The sequence below is a fragment of the Anser brachyrhynchus genome, assembly GCF_964034855.1.
Source record: "Anser brachyrhynchus genome assembly, chromosome: 19".
NCBI lineage: Eukaryota > Metazoa > Chordata > Aves > Anseriformes > Anatidae > Anser > Anser brachyrhynchus.
Window position 1 is genome coordinate 3,877,187 of NC_137712.1, and position 20,647 is coordinate 3,897,833.

At 48.5% G+C, this 20,647-nt stretch overlaps 1 protein-coding gene across 3 annotated transcripts in view; it reads right to left on the reverse strand.

The window, feature by feature from the left end:
- COL5A1 (collagen type V alpha 1 chain) overlaps nucleotides 1–20,647 on the reverse strand; it is a 168,560-nt gene that overhangs the window by 46,422 nt on the left and 101,491 nt on the right. For all 3 annotated transcript variants that reach the window (XM_080561588.1, XM_080561589.1, XM_080561590.1), the window contains 14 exons: nucleotides 18,859–18,933; nucleotides 17,484–17,576; nucleotides 14,610–14,666; nucleotides 14,405–14,458; nucleotides 13,493–13,546; nucleotides 12,592–12,645; nucleotides 10,497–10,550; nucleotides 9,681–9,734; nucleotides 8,238–8,282; nucleotides 5,393–5,446; nucleotides 4,039–4,083; nucleotides 3,364–3,417; nucleotides 2,751–2,795; nucleotides 1,489–1,542 (listed from right to left, as the gene is read on the reverse strand). In XM_080561588.1, the coding sequence (XP_080417714.1) occupies nucleotides 1,489–1,542; nucleotides 2,751–2,795; nucleotides 3,364–3,417; nucleotides 4,039–4,083; nucleotides 5,393–5,446; nucleotides 8,238–8,282; nucleotides 9,681–9,734; nucleotides 10,497–10,550; nucleotides 12,592–12,645; nucleotides 13,493–13,546; nucleotides 14,405–14,458; nucleotides 14,610–14,666; nucleotides 17,484–17,576; nucleotides 18,859–18,933 (792 nt within the window). The remainder of the gene's footprint in view (nucleotides 1–1,488; nucleotides 1,543–2,750; nucleotides 2,796–3,363; nucleotides 3,418–4,038; nucleotides 4,084–5,392; nucleotides 5,447–8,237; nucleotides 8,283–9,680; nucleotides 9,735–10,496; nucleotides 10,551–12,591; nucleotides 12,646–13,492; nucleotides 13,547–14,404; nucleotides 14,459–14,609; nucleotides 14,667–17,483; nucleotides 17,577–18,858; nucleotides 18,934–20,647) is intronic.

Below are 20,647 nucleotides of genomic sequence, written 5' to 3' on the forward strand. Positions count from 1 at the left end.
GATGAGAGCACATCCAGCTGCTCTAAAGCCACTAAGACCTTCAGTCAGTAGTTTCTTTACATAAGAACTCTCCTCTAAATACCCAAAATAGAGCGATATAACAAGTAAAATCACGAGACTATTTTCCATAATCACTCTTCATGACAGCAATGTCAGACAAGCAGGAATTCATAAAACAAGTTGGTTTAATAAAGAAACAACATGACAGCTGTCAGCTATGTGTCAATAACGTAGAGAAAATATAATGTGAATTTGCCTTGTGGTTTTAAACGGCACCAACAGCATCAGTGCACAAAGGGGGGCGCATAAGCACTTGCCTTCGGCTCCTGACATCTGCCTGCAGCCCAGGGGAAGCAAAATGGAAGTGCAACAAGACTTCAGAAGTGCCCGTCCACTCCACACTAAATCATCACCGTTTGCAAAATGCCCATCTCCATTACTAAGATCAAAAATTGATGAGCAACTTGCTTGGCTCTTGCAGCGAGATGCTTCAGGCCCTCGGGGATTTGCAGATGCCTTTCAAGACCCATTTCTATAAAAGGCACACAGGCAGGTTTTGTCCTTGGGAAGAGCAACCCTTACGCTTACAAACCTACACCCTGCTCGCAAACGACGTGGCTACCAGTGGCAAAGGGCCAGCGTCTGGGCACAGCCGTGCACGCTCAGCCCGCTGATCTCACACAGCCTTTGGCCTGCACAGAGACAGACCCAGCGCCTTCTCCAGCTGAAGCTCCCTAGAGGCTGCTGCAGGAATTTCACATCGAAAGCTACAGCCTTAGAGATGTTCTGGGCTTTGCTTCGGCTGCTCTGTTGACTCAGCTAACAATGGTAAGGATGTTTGAAATGCCCCTCATAGGAACGATAATCCCAGGGTGGGAAATGGATTTTTTTTTTGCCATGCTTTGCATTTGCATTAGTGGGATGTAACTATTTTACATTTGTCGCTCGTAAAATCAGGTGTCTCTGAGGTGTGCAAAAATGAGATCCATTTTAAAGGCCAGAGATTTTAGCACCAACTTCTGGAGGAATGAGCAAATGTTGTTTAAAGAAGGATTAGGAGGAAGCTGCAAGAATATCGTGCTGATATGCCATTTCAGCCTCTTATCAGCGTTCTGCAGCAGTGCCCAGTGGTCCTGAGCAAGATGAGGACCACCGTGTGCTAGCTCTGCAGTACACACACACACACACACACGAGACCATCCTTACCTCAGTGAGCTGCCAACCTACGTAAAACAGAAACGGAAACAGGAGGAGGGGAAAGAGAAGCCCAAAGAGACGGCGAGAAGTGATCTGTGCTACGTTCTGAGGCTGAGCAAAGCTCAAAGCAGGGCCTGGTCTTCTCCAACTCAAACCCCGCAGCCCAGGTGAAACATGGGCAGGCTGCAGGCTCATGTGCTTCACAAGCCCACGGTGCACCCAGGCAGGATGGGTGCAGGATCACCCCTGCAGCCCCTGTGCCAAGAAAAGACTTGGGAGCGGATGACTTACCGGAGGACCGTCTGCACCAGGCATGCCAGGAAGACCGGGTTTGCCCAGAGGCCCCTAAAAACAAAGAGAAAAATCATCAGCTGCAATAGCCAGAGCCCCCAGAGCATCACTTTTGCTTGCTTTAGTCGTGAAAGGCTGCAGAGAGGTGGGTCTGTTGGGAAAGCTGCCATGACTTGCAAGGAGTCTGCAAGGAGTCTGGGATTCCAGCATCCCAGGAAGCTGCAGCGTTAGTGCCAGCACCTTACCCAGGCCTGGCAGAGCTCAGAGGGAGATGTCTGGGCATGAGGCTGGGAGCAGAGCCCAGGGCTGGGATCAAGCGGCTGCCCCGCAAAAGGCACTGCGCGTAAGCACAGGTGGGAGCAGGTCAAAGCACGGGGCTCGCTGGGCCAGGAAATGCCCACTCCTTGGTGACAAGTGGCAGGAAGATTAACTGGCAAAGGGAGAAAATCAGGAGTGGAGCTGCCCCCATTTACTGCACCTTGCTGCTTTAACGTGGGGAAGTGATCACTTTGTTAATTAAGCAGCCCCCTGATTTCTCACGCTATCGAGGAGCACCACTGCCGCTGCAAGCGTGTGACTCAGCACTAAACCTGAGAGCCCTTTATCTGCTGGAATTGCTAATGTGCTCCTTCACTCTTCCCCTGCTGATCGATAATTTCAGCACGCTGCAGGCTGCCAACATGAGCAGGGAGCTCTCTTGCAAGCATGCTGGATGGATCCCCTGCCCATGGGAGCTGAACTAGCACCCAACAATAGCTGCTTTGTCATCTCCGTAGGCAAAAACGATGCCCTTGATTAAACTCTGATGGTCCCAGAGCTGCTGGGGGAACGAGGACGGCAGCCACTCCACGTCGACAGCAATGGGAAATCAGAGAGAGCTGGCACAGGTCGGGAGCAGGGAGGAGGTAGCACGAGGAGACCTCGGCCGAGCGATCCAACCCCCAGCTCTTCCCATTACCATCCCCATCAGACTTCCAGGCACTTAGCCCAACAGAAAGAGACAATTTTCAGCCCTCTGCTAATGTTTTGCCATAGGCTGCCTTCAAAATGTTTCTGTTAAAATAGGAAATGAATGCAAATATTATGAATTTGAGGTAAACTGCGTTTTCTTGTCTCTCTTCTGTCTGGAATGAGACACATTAGACTTTCATGGACACGGCTGCAAACAGATGTTGCATATGGGGCAAAGGAGCAGCTGAAGCAGCAAATGCATATTAATGGCAACAGTTGTCTTAAGTCAAAGCTGCAGCATTTTAACCTACTTTCTCTCCTGGGGGACCGATGGGGCCTTGTGGACCTGGAAGACCCTGCGAAAAGAAAAACCTAGGGTCATTAAGGAACGAGTTATTCATTCCAAATGCATTTTGGCAATGTCTCAGCTGAGCATCGTTCTAGTGCCTGCGACGGCTGGGGATTTCCCCGGCTCCATTCATTCTCAAAACGCTTTGCACCAGCTGATAAAACTTCATTTTTGTAATTTCATTTTCTCCCCCGGGGAGCCGTCCCGCCTCGCGGTGTGCAGCCAGGTTCATCCCCACGATGGGAGCAGAGCCACGCCGAAGGCTGACAGCAGGACTCGGACATCTGCGTTACCCTTCTAGCTCCCAGCATCTGGATGGGGGATGCTGAAAGTCAGACAGGAGCCACAAGATGCGGCTCGGCTGATGAGACTGCTTGGACCAGGGCTTGGCTTTGTATCGTGGCAGCGAGAGCCAGGTGAGGACAGGAGGGATCTGAAACTGGGAGCGTTTTCAGGAAGATTTTGGGCCAGCGACGTACATCAAGCCAATTCCCAGCAAATCTCCTTATTGCTGGTCCATCCCTTTCTTCCAAACCAGCATTCCTGTTTTTTCATTCCAGTTTTTTCCCTCTTACCTGAGCACCTGGGTTGCCCTGCTGTCCTGGGGGGCCCGGCTCACCTTGAGGACCCTGTGAGGGGGCAAGGGCAGAGCTGAGAGCAGGAAAACCAAAAGCGGAGCTGCCCCCCTTTACAGCACCATCCCTCTTACATCTCAAAGCCCTCTCTTACCCACTGCTGGCAACCAGGAGCTCCTGGGCACTGAACACAGCTTCACTCCATGGCAGGGCAGGAGGAGTGAAGTTATTTCGCTGCACGCACACTTCTGTGCATGGCCACGCAGCCCAAGCGAGCTGCAAGGGGCTTTAATGCTGCCTGGCTCTGAACGGGCTGTTCTGCAGGAGTCCTTTCAGCCTAGTCGTGCCAAGGAGGCGGCACAGGAAGATTTTTTCCCACTCAGTTAAACTACAGTGCTTCGATGTTCATTAGAACAGCACACATCTTGATGAGAATGTTTGATCTTTCACGGGGAAATAATGTGTAATTCCATCAGAAATTATAATAAATTAACAGCCGTTTGCTGATTTGCTGTAGGAAGATACTCTCGGTGGTTTTCACAGGCCCTGATAGGAATCTAGACCAGGCTAAAAAGCAATTAGCGAATCTAATTTAACAGAGTACATTTTACACTTCGCATACGCTCTCTCTATATAACATCTGAGCCGTCTGTAAAATTTGCCCTGAAAACTTACCACATTCCCCTTGGGACCTGTTTGTCCATCCATACCAGCCACACCCTGGGAAAGGATTTAAAAAACAGCATTAAGAAAATATCTGCATATGTTGCACCACAAAAGCAGGGAAAATGCAATAAAAATAAGAAAACATCAGGAGGCCCTTTGGACTGTGTGGAAATGGAACAATTTTCTAAAGGTGTTTGGTCAAGCAGCCAATTCTACGAATCCAGCAAAAATTAACACTTTAAAAAGTCATTTCAGTATTTTCCCACTGGTTTAACTTGCCTGAAAAAGCAGAATCAGCACCAGATCAAGAAATCCTGGCTACGTACTGCAGTCAGATTGCTTCTGACAGCGAGCAGACTGGTAGTAGCTCTTGAGAAGGAACAACTGGACACAGACCTCGCTCGGGACAGGAATGCATTGTTCAGGTGAAGCCAATGAAGCTGTGCCAAAACGAGGATTTGACCCAGATTGTTCTTCATGGTGTTAAAGACAAAGCAGAGCCCCCAAGGCTGAGGTTTCCTCGTTAAGAAAACAGAACCTCTGCCCACAAAATAATCCCCCTTGTACCTGAGGGCCACAAAAAAGGCAGCCAGGGTCATGCCTGCCCTGATCATCTTCAGTGAGGGTGTAATGTGGTACGTGGTCAATGCAGACCTCCTGCCGGGGCTTCTGCGTTCACCCATTTGCTCTAGGGCAGGTTAGATTATCCATTTTTAACAGCATGCTCATGTGAGACCTGTTTTGGAGCAGATCCTGAACCCTCATTTAATTTCAGCAGACTAGGAGTTCAAAGTGAGGATGTCTCCATATCCCAGGAGGGGTTAAGGACCTCACCACACTCACCATTAAAACCCTGACCCCTTCAGCTCTAGCAGCAGCCCAGGGTCTTGTTTTTAAGTCCTGGGACCTCGGTGAGCCGCAGTGCTTTGCAGAAGGAGCCCTTACATCAGCACTTCCCTGGCCAGCAGCACACGACAAAGAAGGTGGCTGCCTCCTGCGTAAAAACTGCATGTTCTTGCCTTTGCTTTTGCCGGAAACCTGAACAAACTGCTTTAAAGGTTCAACACCCTGTAGGCAAAAGTTAATAGCAAAGCCACCACGTTAATAGCTCCCATTCTGCCCTTCCAGGCTGAGCTAGGCATTAACTTCTACTCGGGTGGGCCAAATCTTGGGCTGCCATATGCGGAGGTGGCAGCACTGAAAACAGGGCAGAATACAGCCTTTGAGCAGCAACTTTTTTGAACACATCTTCTCACGGCACAGACAAATAGAATCATGAAGATGTATCATCTGCTTGAATGACTAATGGGGCAGGGTGGTTTGGCTGAGATGACACAGGAAGGCAGCAGCCCCGGGAACTTACTGGTGGCCCTGGTGGTCCTGGTGGCCCCTTCGGTCCCAGCAGTCCTCGGGGTCCCTGTGGGAGCAAAAAAAGCAGGGTTAGTGCATCCCGTGCTCCCCCATGGGCGCCAGGCACCGCTTTGCCCAGCACAACATCGGGGCTGGCCATGACCCCACTGGTTTTGCAGTAACAGCAGCTGCCTGGGTTTAAAAATCAGTAAGAGAAATCCTGTGTGCATGCACCCTTGAAGTGCTTTTTGTCAAGATAATATACATGCATACAGTTATCCCTTGGATTGGAAGAAGGCCTGCTTCAGCCACTTTTTTTTTTTAATTTTTAAATAATTTAATCATATTCCTGCGTTACCCTGTAATGCACACAATGATGCAAAACGTGTCACAGCCAAGTCATTCCAGCCAGAGAGCGCTATGAAGAATGAACTGATTCCACTAATGGGTCGTTAAGGTTAGCATTTCAACATCTCTCCAGATTTAATTCTGGTCATTGACAATCTGTACAATGAAGTAAGGCTGGAAAAGGTTTTAAGCCTGCAGCATAACAGTGCGTTTTCAAAGGCATTTGGTTCTTAAACCATGACCAGCTATCACTGTGTTTTCTTGCCATTCCTAGCTTTCTCACCAGATGAAACCTAGCATCATCTTCAGGGAAACTGGTGAGATTTGAGTACTGCACTGATGTGTCAGGAGAACTGTATCCATGTGAGAGAGTAAATTTGACAGCTAATGCTTCAATGTACTTTGCCTGACTTTGCAAACCCCACTCCGGCAGCCCCTCTACCTGGTGGGTCTGCAGCAAAAGGAAAGGGAGGGGGCCTTGTGTGCCCACCTGAGCACTCAGATGCAGATCTGGAAGCTCGTCTTTTAAATGCAGGCCCTTTCTTCAATTAGAGACTGTAAAAGGACTCTGGACATTTACAGGGATGGCATTCATTCACCGTCATGGAGGAAAACTGTTCTTGATTGATGGGCAGTTTTATCTGTCTGCCCAAATATTGCACATCCCTTTTTATGACGCAGAGGAATTAAAATGAAATGTTAGAGGACAGAAGAGCAGACATTATGAAAGGGTCTGCTCTCAGAGGCCACGGGGATTTTGTTCCTGCAGAAAAGCAGTTTGCAGTGCCAACGGGATGCATGGGCACGGGGCCCTTCCCAGCCACCGGGGTCCTGCAGGGGCTGGGGCTTTGTACCCTGAGCCCCAGGAGAGCAGCTCCTCGGCTGATGCTTGTATAAACCAGCTATGGGAATTGGAAGGAAATGAGGCAGGATGAAGAGGAACGAATTTGGACTTCCCACCACTCGTTTCAGTTACGATTAAATTTGGTAAGACCCTCTTTTGGCTCAGGGCAGGTAGAAACATGCAGATCTGGGACGTGTATTTATGACCAAAAGTTTCCTGTAATGCAATTTAAACCTTTCCTCTGGCCATCACTGATATTTTTTTTTTGTATTGCTGCTATAAAAATAAGCTTCCCTGCACGCACGATCATCATTTAAGTTCCTCTTTTGTTACTCTGTTACCTGAGCATATAAATGCTTTTAAGAAGTTAATAACCCATAAGTTATTGCTTAGACATGTGTTGAGGAGATAGCTGGGTTGATTAATCTTTCCCAGAAGTTAATCAGACATCTCGTCTATAATTTAGTTCCAACGAGTCCGTAAATGCCAAGCCTTCCCTTTCTCATGTGAAGTGTGTCCAACAGTTCTCATCAATTACTCTCGGGCCACCATGCTGGGCCGTGCAACAACAAAATAAGACATTCTGAAAGCAAAGCTGATGGCCAATGATAGATAGTTAATGTTCTTTTTACAACAAAGGAAATGCATTTTGGATACAATGAGCAGCCAATGACTGTACTACACACAGAAATCTACGGTCAGCCAGAAGCAGAGTTTATCATTGCCAACAAAATCAAAAATAGTTGGTGCTGGGGACAGAAAATGCCTTAGGAGTCTTGAATTGAAAACCCAACTGTTTCTTTTTGGTGGGGTGCTCCCCAAAAACACTTGCTGGGATTGTTCAGGAGGTTTTTGTTCGATTCATGAGCATCTCCTTTTCACCTTACTGTTGATAGGAAGTGCCCCCTTCGCTAGCCCTGGCCTGGCTGCTCCAGCGGTAGCAGCACGTGGAGCTGCAGGCCCAGACACTGACAAACTCTGCAGATTTATGAAGTTCTGTGCACTGTGAACAGAACACCGACCCCGCTGAGGTCATGGCAAATGTCCCCTTGAGTTCAGTCCTGCTGAGACTGCGTTCTAAGGTTTAGGTGGGATCACTCACGCTGCACAAAACCAGGGGTGCAGGTGAGGAGCCGCATGGCTAATTGCTGCCATTGCCCCTGCAATAGCAGACAAAACCATTCCTCACTGGTGTTTGCTATGAACACTCACAAAACTCACATTTCACATATGCCTAGCATGTGCACTTCACACCCCAGCCCACTTACCTGACTCCTACACAATCCAGATGAAGGACGCATGCAGGAAAAATGAGAGACCAACCTAAGCTAAGCTTTACCTTTAAAATTACAGGGTTTAAATTTCAAATATCAGCCGCTGAGCAAATAGAATCACCGAGAATTTTGCTCATTAGTAACACAAGATCAGAAAGCATCTTCTCTCTACGGTAGGCATCTTGGCGAAAAAAGCAGAAGACAGTTAAGGCAAAGAGACTCCCAACCGTTCACTTGGATCTTCAAGCAGGAGAAGCTCAGTCCCTGCAGGAACTCGGGGGTCTTGCTTAGCACCAGAGGAGCTGCCCCATGGGACACCCAAAGCGCCCTGATCACATCCAGCCCCTGACCAAAGCGGTGCTGCTGCCCACCAAGCCCCAGGAGGTACTCACAGGCTCTCCAGGCAGACCTCGGGGTCCAACTTCTCCATCATCTCCCTGCTCGGCAGCGAAGGCACAGAGGGAAGCAGCAAAAGAGACAGAGCAAAGCAGTTATATTTCAGTCACATCACAGGTGTTTCATTCTTGTTAAATAATAATCACACCGAAAACCAGCTTCCCTGGAGTAATAAAAGGGTAGCCGTGCATAAGGAAGGCCTCGTAAGCCGCGAGACTAATACTGCGTGTGCAGAATTTACCGAGGATTAGAAATGCTGTAAGGATACTTCATAATTCATGTCAGTGTTTATAAAGATGGATTTTGCTAATAGACAAGATACTGTAGGAACAATTTGGGGCATGTGAGTCAATAACCACAAGATTTAGTACCTACTGAACGGGAGCATGGGAGCGCTGACCGGGGAATTTGATTTAGCCACATTAACCCACTGGCTCCTCAGATAAGCCAGAGGCATCAAAGGGGTAATTCTTCATCCCTCCATACCCACCTCCTGTTGATGCCCACTGATGGTGCTTCCTCCGAGTTGCTTTTAAACCACCTAACACTTGAGGCTCCCCCAGGGACACCGTACCGCAACCCGGCACGCTCACTCTCAGGAAATCAATCCTAGCAGCCAGCCCGTGCAAACCCTCCTCTGCTGACGATAAAATGCATTCTCTTCCTCCCAGCTATGCCCTCTGAGCTTCTCTCCCCCTTACATGGTTTCTCTTTCTCTTTAGGATTAAAGTTCTCCAGAAATTTGTTCTTCCCCCCAAAGACGCAAGTTAGGTCTTTCCGACTTCAAAGCCTTTTACATCCGTGACTAATTAATCCTCACAACTTTGTGGTCAGGAAGGCGTTATTATCTGTGCTTTACAGAGGGAACAGATAGCCAAAGGTGGAAAGAGAACATTGTGGAGGGGGATTAGAGCCTGGGAAATCCATACTCCTCCGACTGAACCACACGCTTCCCAGAACTATATACATGCAGTATTTGCAATCTCTTCTCTTAAACCAGCCCTCCTAGGCCTCTATCGCTTAGTTTAAGCTTTGCTAAAGGCCTTGCGATTATCAACTGCACGGTGTTAAAGAAGTGAACAATTTAATCTTTGATTTCCATGTCTATGCGGAATCCCCGTTCCCCAAGTCGTGCTGCAATTTGCCGTATCTCAGAAAACAAGCAGCACACCTAGCTGATGACGTTATTTTTCATAACAAAAACAGAGTTTTCTGACCAGATACTTAAAATCCACATTCCTCATCATTTTTCTTCCCCCCTCCCGTCTCTGCCTGTCCCATGTCACTCCAGTCCCGTGGCACCACGCTGCAGGGATGAGGTGCTGCTGCTGCAGGCGATGGCAGCAGGCGACACGCGCCCGGTGCTGCCATCGCATCTGCTTCTCATTTACAGGGCTCAGTTATGCATTCAAAGGACTGCTGCAGACAGACAAACTTACCCTCTCCCCATCTTCTCCGGGTGCCCCTGGGGGTCCGTGGGGGCCTGGCTCGCCCTGTAAAGGCAAGGCAGAAAATCCTCAGAGAAGGTGGACACAGTCTGGCAATGGAAAACATTGGGTAATAGCAAGAAACCTAGCAACAGGCTTGCCTTTTCTGTCTGCACCATGTGCTGAGGATGCTCGTATCCTCGCTTTCCTGTGCATGAGGCACAGGATTTACTCGTGACATCTCGCTAGGGGTCTGGGAAGCAAGCAGATGCTGTATCTCCTTCAAGAAAAGGGGACTCGGGCTCTGCACAGTTACTCCTTCACCCAAGGCATCCCACTATCCCACTTCTGGCTAATTAAGCATCTCTCTCAAGCATTGTCTTCCCTTTCCTGTGTAGTTTGTAATCATGATGCAATCTCCACTGTTCAAGAACTCCCCAGCTTTATAAACTAATGGTTTAACAGGTGAGACAGTGGCTCTCTCTAGGGAGAGGAGACAGCCCACCAGAATAACTAGCTTCTTGCTTTTTTCCCCCATTGTTTAATTATAAGCCAAAGCGAAGTATCCCGTTGTAGTTTTGGCAGTTTCCATCCACAACTGCACTAAAAGCAGGTTTTGCTTCTTATTTTTCAGTCTGCATTTTATTAAAGTGATCTCCCCCCTCCACGAGCAATGCTGTGACATCCCGCATTATCCTCCAGGACACTCTTGTTCTCGTTGCACTGTTCTGGCTCATCCCCAGCAACAGCTGCCCTCCTCCCAGCCATGTCCTCCTGCCAAGGTTTCATTACAGACCGCAGCCAGGAAACAAGTGGAATATAACTTACTCTATTTCCCTTCTCACCAGGCAAACCAGCCAAGCCATCAAACCCTCGGTCACCCTAAAAGAAAAGCCAGGTTAGTACACGTTTCCACCTGCTGTTGAATGTCTTTCCAATTTGTTTCCTTTCCGTGTCAAGGAGGGATTGATTTTCTCCCTCAGACATTCAGCCTTCACCTCCCATCAGACCAGCGATGATTTCAAAGTTATAGATTAAAAAAAAGAAAAATGCCCAGATAAAGTCATTTTACCTCCTCCCTTTTCCTCCACCAGGTACACACTTATTATTTTTCCATGTGAATTCCGGAGTCCCATCACCTAAAGCATCTCCCTTCTGGACAGGTTATTCTAGTGCAATTATTTTATTTCATTTTATTCCACGGAATTACAAATGATGACCCACTGGTAGCCAGCTGGGCACCAGTATTCCTGCCAGCAGGTCCCCAAACACCACCTTGGGCTCCACCACCATCCATCCCATACGCACCCTTCTAACCCAATGTGTAAGTTTTCCTACTCACTGCCAGTAGCTTCTGCCTACTGCTTTAAATACAGCTCTGGGCCAAGCAGGGCTTTGGCCATGCTGGGGAGCACGATGCCAAGCCCAAAATAAGGAGCTGTGCTGGGAGGGCGGGCGTGTTACTCTGTGCTTGGCACCACGCTGGGAAAACAAAAGTCGTGCGGACACACTGAGCACAAGCAGCTGCTCGCTCCTCACGTCCCCTGCCCAGCTCTGCAGATGCTCCTGAAGGAAACAGGCGACTCATTGGGAAGCTGAAGCGTGAGGAAATAAAATTAAAACCCAGGTAGTTCAAAGAGCTTCCTGGGGCTCGGACCAGTGTGGGTCCCCCAGGGCTGGGATGCAGCCAGGTCCTGGTGAAACCTAGCAAGCCACAGCAGGGCTTCTCCTCTACACAGCTGCTTTTCCTCACTGAATTTGTGCCCTGTTCCATTTTCCTGTATTCTGGGGGGGGAAACGGGGCAGGAATGCACTGAGACAGCCTGTCCGTGAAAGTCTCAGCTCTTTGGAAAAGGGAAGTCCCAAAAGCACCTGCAAACCGCGGGTGATGCTGTCACGCAACACCCGGCACGGAGAGAAAAGGAAAGTCCAATTTTCTTTGTATAGTGGGGAGCCACCTGGTCAAAAGGCACATCACACACTAGCGGTAAGTGGAATGAGCACCACTCCTTCCTTCCACAAACCTTTCACCTATGAACGAGGAAGTCAGTTACACCAGAGCATTTTGGAGGATAAATCGACCTGGCCAAGGCTGACTGAGATGCACCAGGGTAACTGACGGCTCCTGCATTTCTGTCAGCTCATGGGGCGTTGCTCCGGCTCTGTTCACAGCAAATTTAGCTCGTTTCCAGAGCTGCTCATTATTCTGTTTTCCCTTCTTCCCTGGCATCCACTCCTTGGAGGGCAGTTGACGCTCATTAAAGCACTTTGCTGGATAAATGATTTGCAGCCTCCTGTATCAAAACCCCCCATCTTTTCCAGCTTTAAGTATCTACACAATAAAGTACTTAAACCTTTAATACGTGATTCCCTGAGCAAACTTTCTTTGCATTCAATTTCAGTGGAACAGCTCCTTTCTTGCTTGATAATACCAGCAGATCACAGCTGAATGAAAGGATTTTGTCTCAAATATAAATACAAGGCATTAAAATTCCTCACCACGCCTTCTACATTTCCTCACCCACTTAATAGGTATTTTTTGGTAGTTATATTTCAGAATATTTCCAACTGCTCATTCATGCTTGTTTTTTGTAATTAGGATTCCGAAGTATTTGTTCTACAACTGCAGCCAAGGGAGCGTGTTTCATTCTTAAGAGGATCCAGCAATTCAATAAAATTGCATCAAAAAAAAAAAAAAAAGGAAAGAAAGAAAAGAAAAGACAATCTATTGCTGTTCTGCCTTTTAGGTGTGTGTTTACTTTCCCTCAGCTCTCAAATGTGGAGCCCACATCTTCACAGGAGTGGCTGGACCATTTCAGCCACCTCCTCCAAGCAAAGTGGGCTCCTCCTGCAAGGGTCCCCTCGTTCCTGCTTGCTAACCAGCTGATGCAAATTCCAAAAGCACACAAATACGTGACGCTACCTTTGGTCCTGTCTGGCCTGGCATTCCCCGGGCACCATCGCTGCCAGCTCGTCCCTGCAGCAGAGAGAAGCAAAGTCAAACACGAAGGGTGAAGTAGGACTGCGGAGACATCTGCTCTTTGGTCTGTGGCTGAGCAAAGCTTTATTGAAACCAGAGCTTGCCGGCTGGGCAAGGAGAAAATGCTGCTACGTTCTTGAGCAGCATCCTGGGTCAGCCTTAATAAACTGGCCTGCAAACCATCTTCCCTGCTATTTGTCTCCCACCCCTCTGTAGTGGGTTTACATGTAGGAGACAAATAGCAGGGAAACTGGCTCATAGCATGGACACTGGGATATGGTCATCAATTTTCATCTGAATAAATTATCTTCCATTACACTTTAAGATACGCTAATGTCGATGTTCACAAATTGAAATGAGATAAAAGTTTATGAAAGCCGGATGTGAGTCACACAAAAAACTTTTTAATTTCTTCCTCTGGTAAGCTTACACAAAGAGCTGGAGGACTCCGTGAAACAAAAATTAGCATTTGTGCAACGGGGATGTCAACAGAGCAAGTGAGCACCATTTCTGCCAGCTTGGATACCCCCAGGGACCAGGTCCTCGCACGCTGCAGAGACCGGGACTGCCCAAAGCAGCCCAGGGTGCTCCCGCAGCTCCCACCCCAGTGCCGCAGAGCAAAAAGCTGAGGCCTAAAACACGGGAAGCGTGGACACGCAGCTCTCCCCAGCTTCCCTCCTCCCTGCCCGCCCGGCCCCAAGCTCTGATCCCCGCGTGCGTCTGCCCAGCTGGACCGAGAAGGCCTGGACCAGCCCCTGGCTGGCCGCCAGCCCACGCTTGTGCAATGCTCTCAGCGCTCAGGAATTGCTTTGGCTGCGGGACGAAGAGCTCCCGGGACACTCACCCTGCGGCCTGGCTTCCCTGCCGGGCCGGGAGGGCCCTGGATGCCTCGTGGACCCTGTGATGCAAGGAGGAGAGAGAAAGGAACGCCGTGAGCCAGCAGCACGACAGACAGACCCCGCGCAGCTGGCCAGAGCAGCAGCCCTGCAGGCATCCCCAGCCAGGCCCCACTGGGGCGGTGAGGGTCAGTGGGGTGACAAAATGGGGCGACAAAATGGGGCGTGAACCCCTCGAGCAGAGCCCGTGGTTCAAATTACATAGGGGGATGCAGGATTGAGCATGTCTGGTTGGGAACTGCATGCGTTGACCCAAGGGTAAGCCTTCGCCCTGTGAGCAGCCCTGCGCTTGTCACGGGCTCATGGTGGCGGGGCAAATCCCTTCCCCCCCGTTAGAAAATCTTCCCTTGATGCAGGATTTACAACTCAGGAGAACAATTTGGTGAGCGTTAAGGAACTCCCCACACTCCAACCTGTCTCATATTTACACAGCCACCCACGCCACATCTCTTTTCCAACGTTTGTGGCCAGGGAATGGCTGGGGCCGAGGGCAAGGCGAGAGGCTGGCCCTGCACCAAGAAGCCCCCTGCAGGACCCCCCTCACACCATGCCTCCGGGGTGCACACAGAGGGACCTGGGGGAATCGAGGGCCTTCAGGACTCCTCTGTGGATGCCTTTGCAGGAAAGGAGAACCACCTGCAGAATTTTACACTGCTGGCTTGGAATTGTGTCTTGAATCTGCACTTGGATGCTTGAAGGGACATCTGTCTGTGAAACAGATGTTCCCACACCTTCCCTGTTTCAGCTTGCATTTGTAGGCTCTGAGCTGCTCCCCCATGGCAGCCCCTGAAGCAGGGCTGGCTGCTCCACACCTGCATTTCCCCAAAGCTCTCCCAGCCCCCCGATCTTCCCATACACACCTGAGGCCCCATTTCTCCAGCTTCGCCCTTCAGTCCTCCACTGCCCGGGGGTCCCTGTGGACAGAGAATGGGATTCACTGCATTTTGCCACAACAGAACCAGAGGGAAGAGCCAAAGAACGTTAAGGAGAAGACATTCATGCAGGTAACCAAGAGCAGGTGCTGAACCAGTGCCAGCTTCGTTCTCTCCTTGCTTCTGCACTCACCATGGGGCCGGGCCGCCCGGTCAGACCCATTGGGCCCGCAGGTCCTCGCAGTGCCAGCTGAAACAGAAAGAGAGACGCTGCTTTAGTTGGTGTCCCTGTGTCACCACCACAACGGGACACAGCCACCGCCGTGCCACGAGCTGCGCGTTCCCTGCACGCCCCGAGAACAACGAATCCTTGCAGCAACTTCCATGATCTAAATGAATTCACCCCACAGCGTACACTGCGCTGCTGATCAACCCTTCCTGCATCCACTCATGGGCCAAGCCCCTAGTTGGTGGGTCTGCCGAGGGGACGTACAGACCTACAGCAAAGCTGCCTGCAGCCCCATACAGGTAGATGCCTATAAACACCCTGGTCGAGACCCATGGCAGATAGAGAGCACAGATTTTCCTGCATTTGAACCCTTTTCCATCAACACATATAAACCATGGCCACTTTTAGCAATAACCTCTTGAAGGTAAACGACAAAACTTTACCCAAACAAGCTACAGGGGTTTGCTGACATCCTGGTTTAGGAGGATTTTTTCTTTATTAAACTAGCAGTTTCATTTTGGAGGATTTTTTATTTTTTTTGTTTTTTAATTACTACTTAGCATCTTCCAAATAGAACAATTCTATTTCCAATGGGGGGCGTTTAGCTCGGTAATTAAGGAGTCATGTAACCATGCATCAAGTCGGTAATTTCCGTGGAGGGTAATGGGGCCGTCCACAGTTCATAACATCACTTGGACAATTTGTTCCCTCGTGACAATTCGACACTTTAAAAGAGTTGTAATTATCTGCGTACAACAGGAATTAAAATCTATCCGTGACTGAACTTGGAATGGTGTAAATATTGCACAAATGCTGGATTATGTGGCATCTTTTTACAACTCCCCATTAAAAGGGAGCTGCTCTGGAACACTGCTGGCTGGGACAGTGTCTACTTTCAGTGTCTACTGAAAGCCAGATTTTAAGGGAATAAATCAATCTAATAATGCAATTAACAACACCACCCAAAAAAAGAAAAAGAAGAAGCACTTTCCCCTGCAGGACTCTTTTTTTCATTCCTGCCACATCCTGTAACTCCCCCCCAGAAAATTTTTTATCTCCCTGTCCACTTCAGCATCAGGGTTTTCAGCTGAAATTGCCTGATGATAGGTTGATGTTTGTCAAGGAATGGATCTTTCTGTTTATGGAAATAATCAAAATTTCATCCACAGCCCAAAAGTTGCCCAGGATTTGTTAGTGTTTTCATTTTTTCCCAACATTTTACTGAAAATGAAACAAACAAACCACAACAAAACACACACAACACAAAAAAAAAAAAAAAGAAAAGAGACTTTTCTTTGGGGGGGGGGGATACTTTGTTTTTTCAAATCAGTCACTATTTTTGACACGTAGAAAAAAACAAAAACAACAACAACAAAAAAGTCTGAGAAAGCAGATGCTTCTCATGAAACGTTCATCTGGTCAAAAAAAAGCAATTTCCCAGCAAAATAAACGCTGATGGAAAAACCGTAGGCAGCCTGGAAATTAAGACTGACGAGGTAACACGAGAATCATAATCCACCAATATCATTCTCAGAGTAAGGTTAATGGATAGGAAAATGCAGTGGCTGGTGGCATCAGGGCCCTGTGCTCTGCCTGAACATGAGAAAAATTGAACTCCTTAGTTAAAGGAGAGCTGGATGGAAAGCAAAGTAGCACCAGCTGAGCCAAAGCCCTCATTATAAACCCAAAAGGGCATGTGTCACCTAGCTGGGTGGAGATCCTAAAGGACTTTATTTCACTCAAAGGTGAAAGGAATTGCTTTTTAGCCCATCGACAGCATCTGAGCGACGAGACCCAGCTGCAGACAGACGCAGGCTTTGGACACTGGGAAGCACAGCTAAGCTATGTTCTTTGATGGCTGCATTTGCCTGGGAGAGAAGCAAATCACCCCAAAGCCATCCCCTATCATTTTTCGCCTTGCTAAACCATCTTATATTTTCCCCTTCACTGCTCAAAGCCAGGATCTGGTCCCTCCTGGACAAGACTGGGGCAAATAGATCAGAAATGCACTCGAGGGGTCCCTGCGTTTTCCCTTCTGCTGTAATTGTGCCTGCTGCTTTTCTGCTTTTAACATGCTAATGATCAAATGTAACCTCAGACAAGCACTTACGGAAGGGAAAATTCAAAGCTCTACTGGCTGGAAATGAAGTCTTATTTTGAACAGCTGAGTATGGAGCCTCATACACTGACATGCTCATCCAGCTAGGGAACAGGAATTGTACTGGGAACATGCATGGCCCATCTTGTTTCACCAGTGAGCCTAAATAATAAACGCTGCTGGGGATTATCTGATCATTAATCACTAAGGTCACCTAACAAAAAAAAATGGCATAGATATTCATCATGTATTTTCAATAAATATATTAAAGGAAATTGCAGGCTGCCTGCTGAGATTCATGGAGCTGGGAACAGCTTACATCTGTGACATACATTTAATTATTGAGTGAGATTTGCTGGAAAAAATGAAAGAAAGAAAGAAATCCCCTACAGCATACACCACAACTTTTCATACAGATTCTCAAAACTGTCAGCATAAACAGCAAAACGCTGCAGCAGGTTTATGTCTACTTCCATCAGCAGAAGGCCATCTCCAAGGTCTGTAGGCAATTTAAAACTGAGTTTTTAGAGCCTGGCCTGTTGCTGGCCATTAGTAAAAGGCCAAGTCATGCAGGTGTCGTCACCTCAACCCATGCAGCAATCCCATCTCAGACCTAGGTCAAGAGACTGTTACCAGCATGGATGGTGCAAGCATGGAGACATCTCCTCTGACAAGTTGAATCTTGTCCTCCTCATCAACACAGACCTGCTGCAAGAGACATCCCGCTCCCCTTCACTTACCCTGGCCTGCTGCAGGATGGCTTGGGCTTGGGCCTCCTGGGCTGAAACGAGCGGTCCTTTCGAGCCAGCGTCTCCTCCTCCGCTAAAGCGGAACTGATGGGAACAAGACAGACAAAGCAGGTCACGGGGTTGCTGTGTCTCCATACTCACGCTAGCCTGGTTCCTAAATAACTCTGTTCAGCATGACTGCCCCAGGCCCATCAGTGTCCTTCCAGACCACCCCATTAAGCAGCGCGCTCTCGGGTCGCCCAGCTCGCCGGCGCACATGGGCTGTTTCCCATGGACATAACCGCACAGCAAACGCTGCCAGGTCAAAGCATGCACAAAAGGAGGCCTTGCAGGCTTTGAACTGTAAGGACCTCACGCACCACCGCTCAAAACTAACGCCGAAGTTCTCACAGGCCTGAGAGCCCCCGTGCAGATGCTGGTGGAGATGGGGTTGTGTCGGGTTATTGGGCTGGAGCTGCCTCTATGCCACGGGACCAAGGCTGCATTTCCCAAGCGTGGCAGCGTACTTCAGGGAAACTCATCCTAATGTTTAAGCCCAAATCCTTCAACACACGAAGGATTAAAAAAAAAAGAATTATTTTTTATTTTCCTGAACTTGAAAGGGAAGGAGTTTAACGTTTTCTTCTGTCTCTTCCATCTCCAATTCCTTAATTGCATGTGTTTTGGGGTTTTGCAAGAGGAGCTCAGCAGAGTGCAGAACCTACTTGGAAAGCTCTTTCACCTCAGCTTCACCTCTGCGTCTTGCTTGGTTGGCTCTAGGTATACGACCACACGAACTTGGCAAGCAGATCCAAAGAAACAATTTATAGGCCTACGGTTGGTTTCTGTAGGGGCCAACAAACGTATTGTAATGGCCAGCTAAGCTCCATGTTGAGCACTTGGCCCAGGCTCTCCTCGGCACCCTGCCAGTAACCTACACACATATCACCCTGCGATTTGGAGCCCGTACAAGAGTGCTGCGGTTTTTCACTAAAGCCTCTTTCCCTTTGGTACCTAACCACTCATTTTCAACAGCTGGTTTCCTGAGGGCTTTTTCTCATATCAAAGGAGACACAAAATATAATCACTCGTTTAGTGTCCCGGGATCAAGAAGGCTAACTTGGTTCTTGCTAGCTTCACGTAAGGGAAAAAGACAATGCAAACTAACCGCTGGTCATCAAAAGAGACCAGATACTAAAACCATGAGAACCTGGATGAACTGCTTTGAACAGCCATTAGAGGTTCCTCACCTTAAGAAGCAGGGTTCTGCTCAAAATTTGGCCCTTGGAGGTGTCTTTAGTTGCTCCCTCATGACTTGCACCCTCCAACACTTAACTCCAAGGAACCCAAGTCATTTAAATGCTTTTTTGGTTACATTTGTACTTACAGGCAACATAAGCATTGTCCCTGGAGGTCCTGGTAAACCATCTGCTCCTGGAAGACCTGGACGGCCAGGTGGTCCCTGTAAGAAAGGGAAATAAAAATAAACTTCTGTAACATCATCTTAGTTATGGCTGTAAAGACGTGTTGTGACACAAAGGGCTCCCTATCTTGACAGCTCACATTGAGCACGCTGGCATCCTGATGGTCTGGCAAATTTTGTGGAAGCACATCTGTAAGCACACATGGTTTTTCTTAGTAATTCCCTCTCCTTACATCCTGGCCCCCATATTTTCAGTGTCTGCCATAAGCAATATTTGAGTGAACAATAAAACCCTCTGCGACGTTCCAAGTCAATGGAATCAATGTTTAGTAGGGTCTCCTAAAATCTATTAAAAAGGTATATGAAACTTCATAACTCAGGTCAGCGAAATAGAAATGTGGAAAGATAAATACATTTCCGTGCATGTTCAGTCATCTGGGTCATTCCATTTTTCTCTCTTCAGTCTTTTTTTTTTTTTTTTTTGTCCTGTGAGGCTACTTCTGTCTACAACGAAGTGATCCTGTCAGCAGCTGTAAATCAGCCAAACTCTGAGGATCTCAACAGAGCTGCGCTGATTAACATCAGCTGAGTACCTTTAACTTACACTAAAGAAACAAGTACGTAATAAAAGATGTATTGACGAAGCTATAAATAATCAAATATGACCAATTTCCATAAGACAGCCCACGGATTATTCGCACTCCCAGTTGTGGACTTGGCAATAAGTTTAAGTTAACCCAAATTTGCACATCCATCCACCAATCCTACGTACAAATGAGGATGACATCCAACCCCTGCAAGCTGAATTGCAATTTTCACACCAGCTTAAAGGGCTGAGAGTGACTTGATCTTGACCCAGGAGCTCTGGTGCTCACTTCATGGCAAGGTAGGCAGAACTGCCTGGCCAGCAGCTCAGGCTTGAGGATTTGGACACTCCCCTGGTCAGTAAATGCCAACAATAAAGTCATCTGTGGAGGACCAAAGCTCTTAGAAGGGCAATGATAAACATCCCCGTCAGTTCTTATTCTCTCCCATTTGTCTGAAGCTCTCAAGCCCATACAGACACCAAACAAAAGGGAAAATAAAATCCTGCCACGATCCCAGATGCTTATGGACTCGCTGCATGGACACAGAAGAGCCAGGCCTTGTCCTGAGAAGATGCATGCTCACCACACAACGCAAACCAAGGTGGGTGAAGCTGGGAGAGGGAGGAGGGAAAGACAAAAGGGTACAAAGTCCCTAAAGCAGAGCATTTAAAAAAAGTAGTTGAGGTGTTACCATTGCCCCACTGTCTTGCATTCAGATCTGGGTGCTCGTTGGGTCTATTTCTACAAATGGGGCATCTAAAAACATCCTTCAGACCTGCCTTGGTTTGGGCTGAGGGTCTCAGGCCATCCTGGAAGTGATGTTTTCTTCCCCCACATCTCATCTCAGCCGTGCAGCTCCCTGTTTCTGCAGGTGCACCGGACTTGGCTTCACCTCACATCTTTTTGCTCCCTCCCCTTCCCTCTCTGCCTCGTTTAACCTAACATCTCCTTCGTCGTCTCCCTCTTAAAAAGGAACCCAAAGCAGTCGAGCCAAAGTTCCCAGCCCTAAATTAGAGCCCAGCCTTGGGGAACGACGGCCACCGTCACCCCACCCCGCCGGGCTGCTCCCCTGCCCTGCACCACAATCACAGGGCGGCGCGGTGCCGCGGGCCAGGCGCCCAGCTCCGCACTGCAACCGGCCCGGAATAACAACGCCGCTCCCAGCG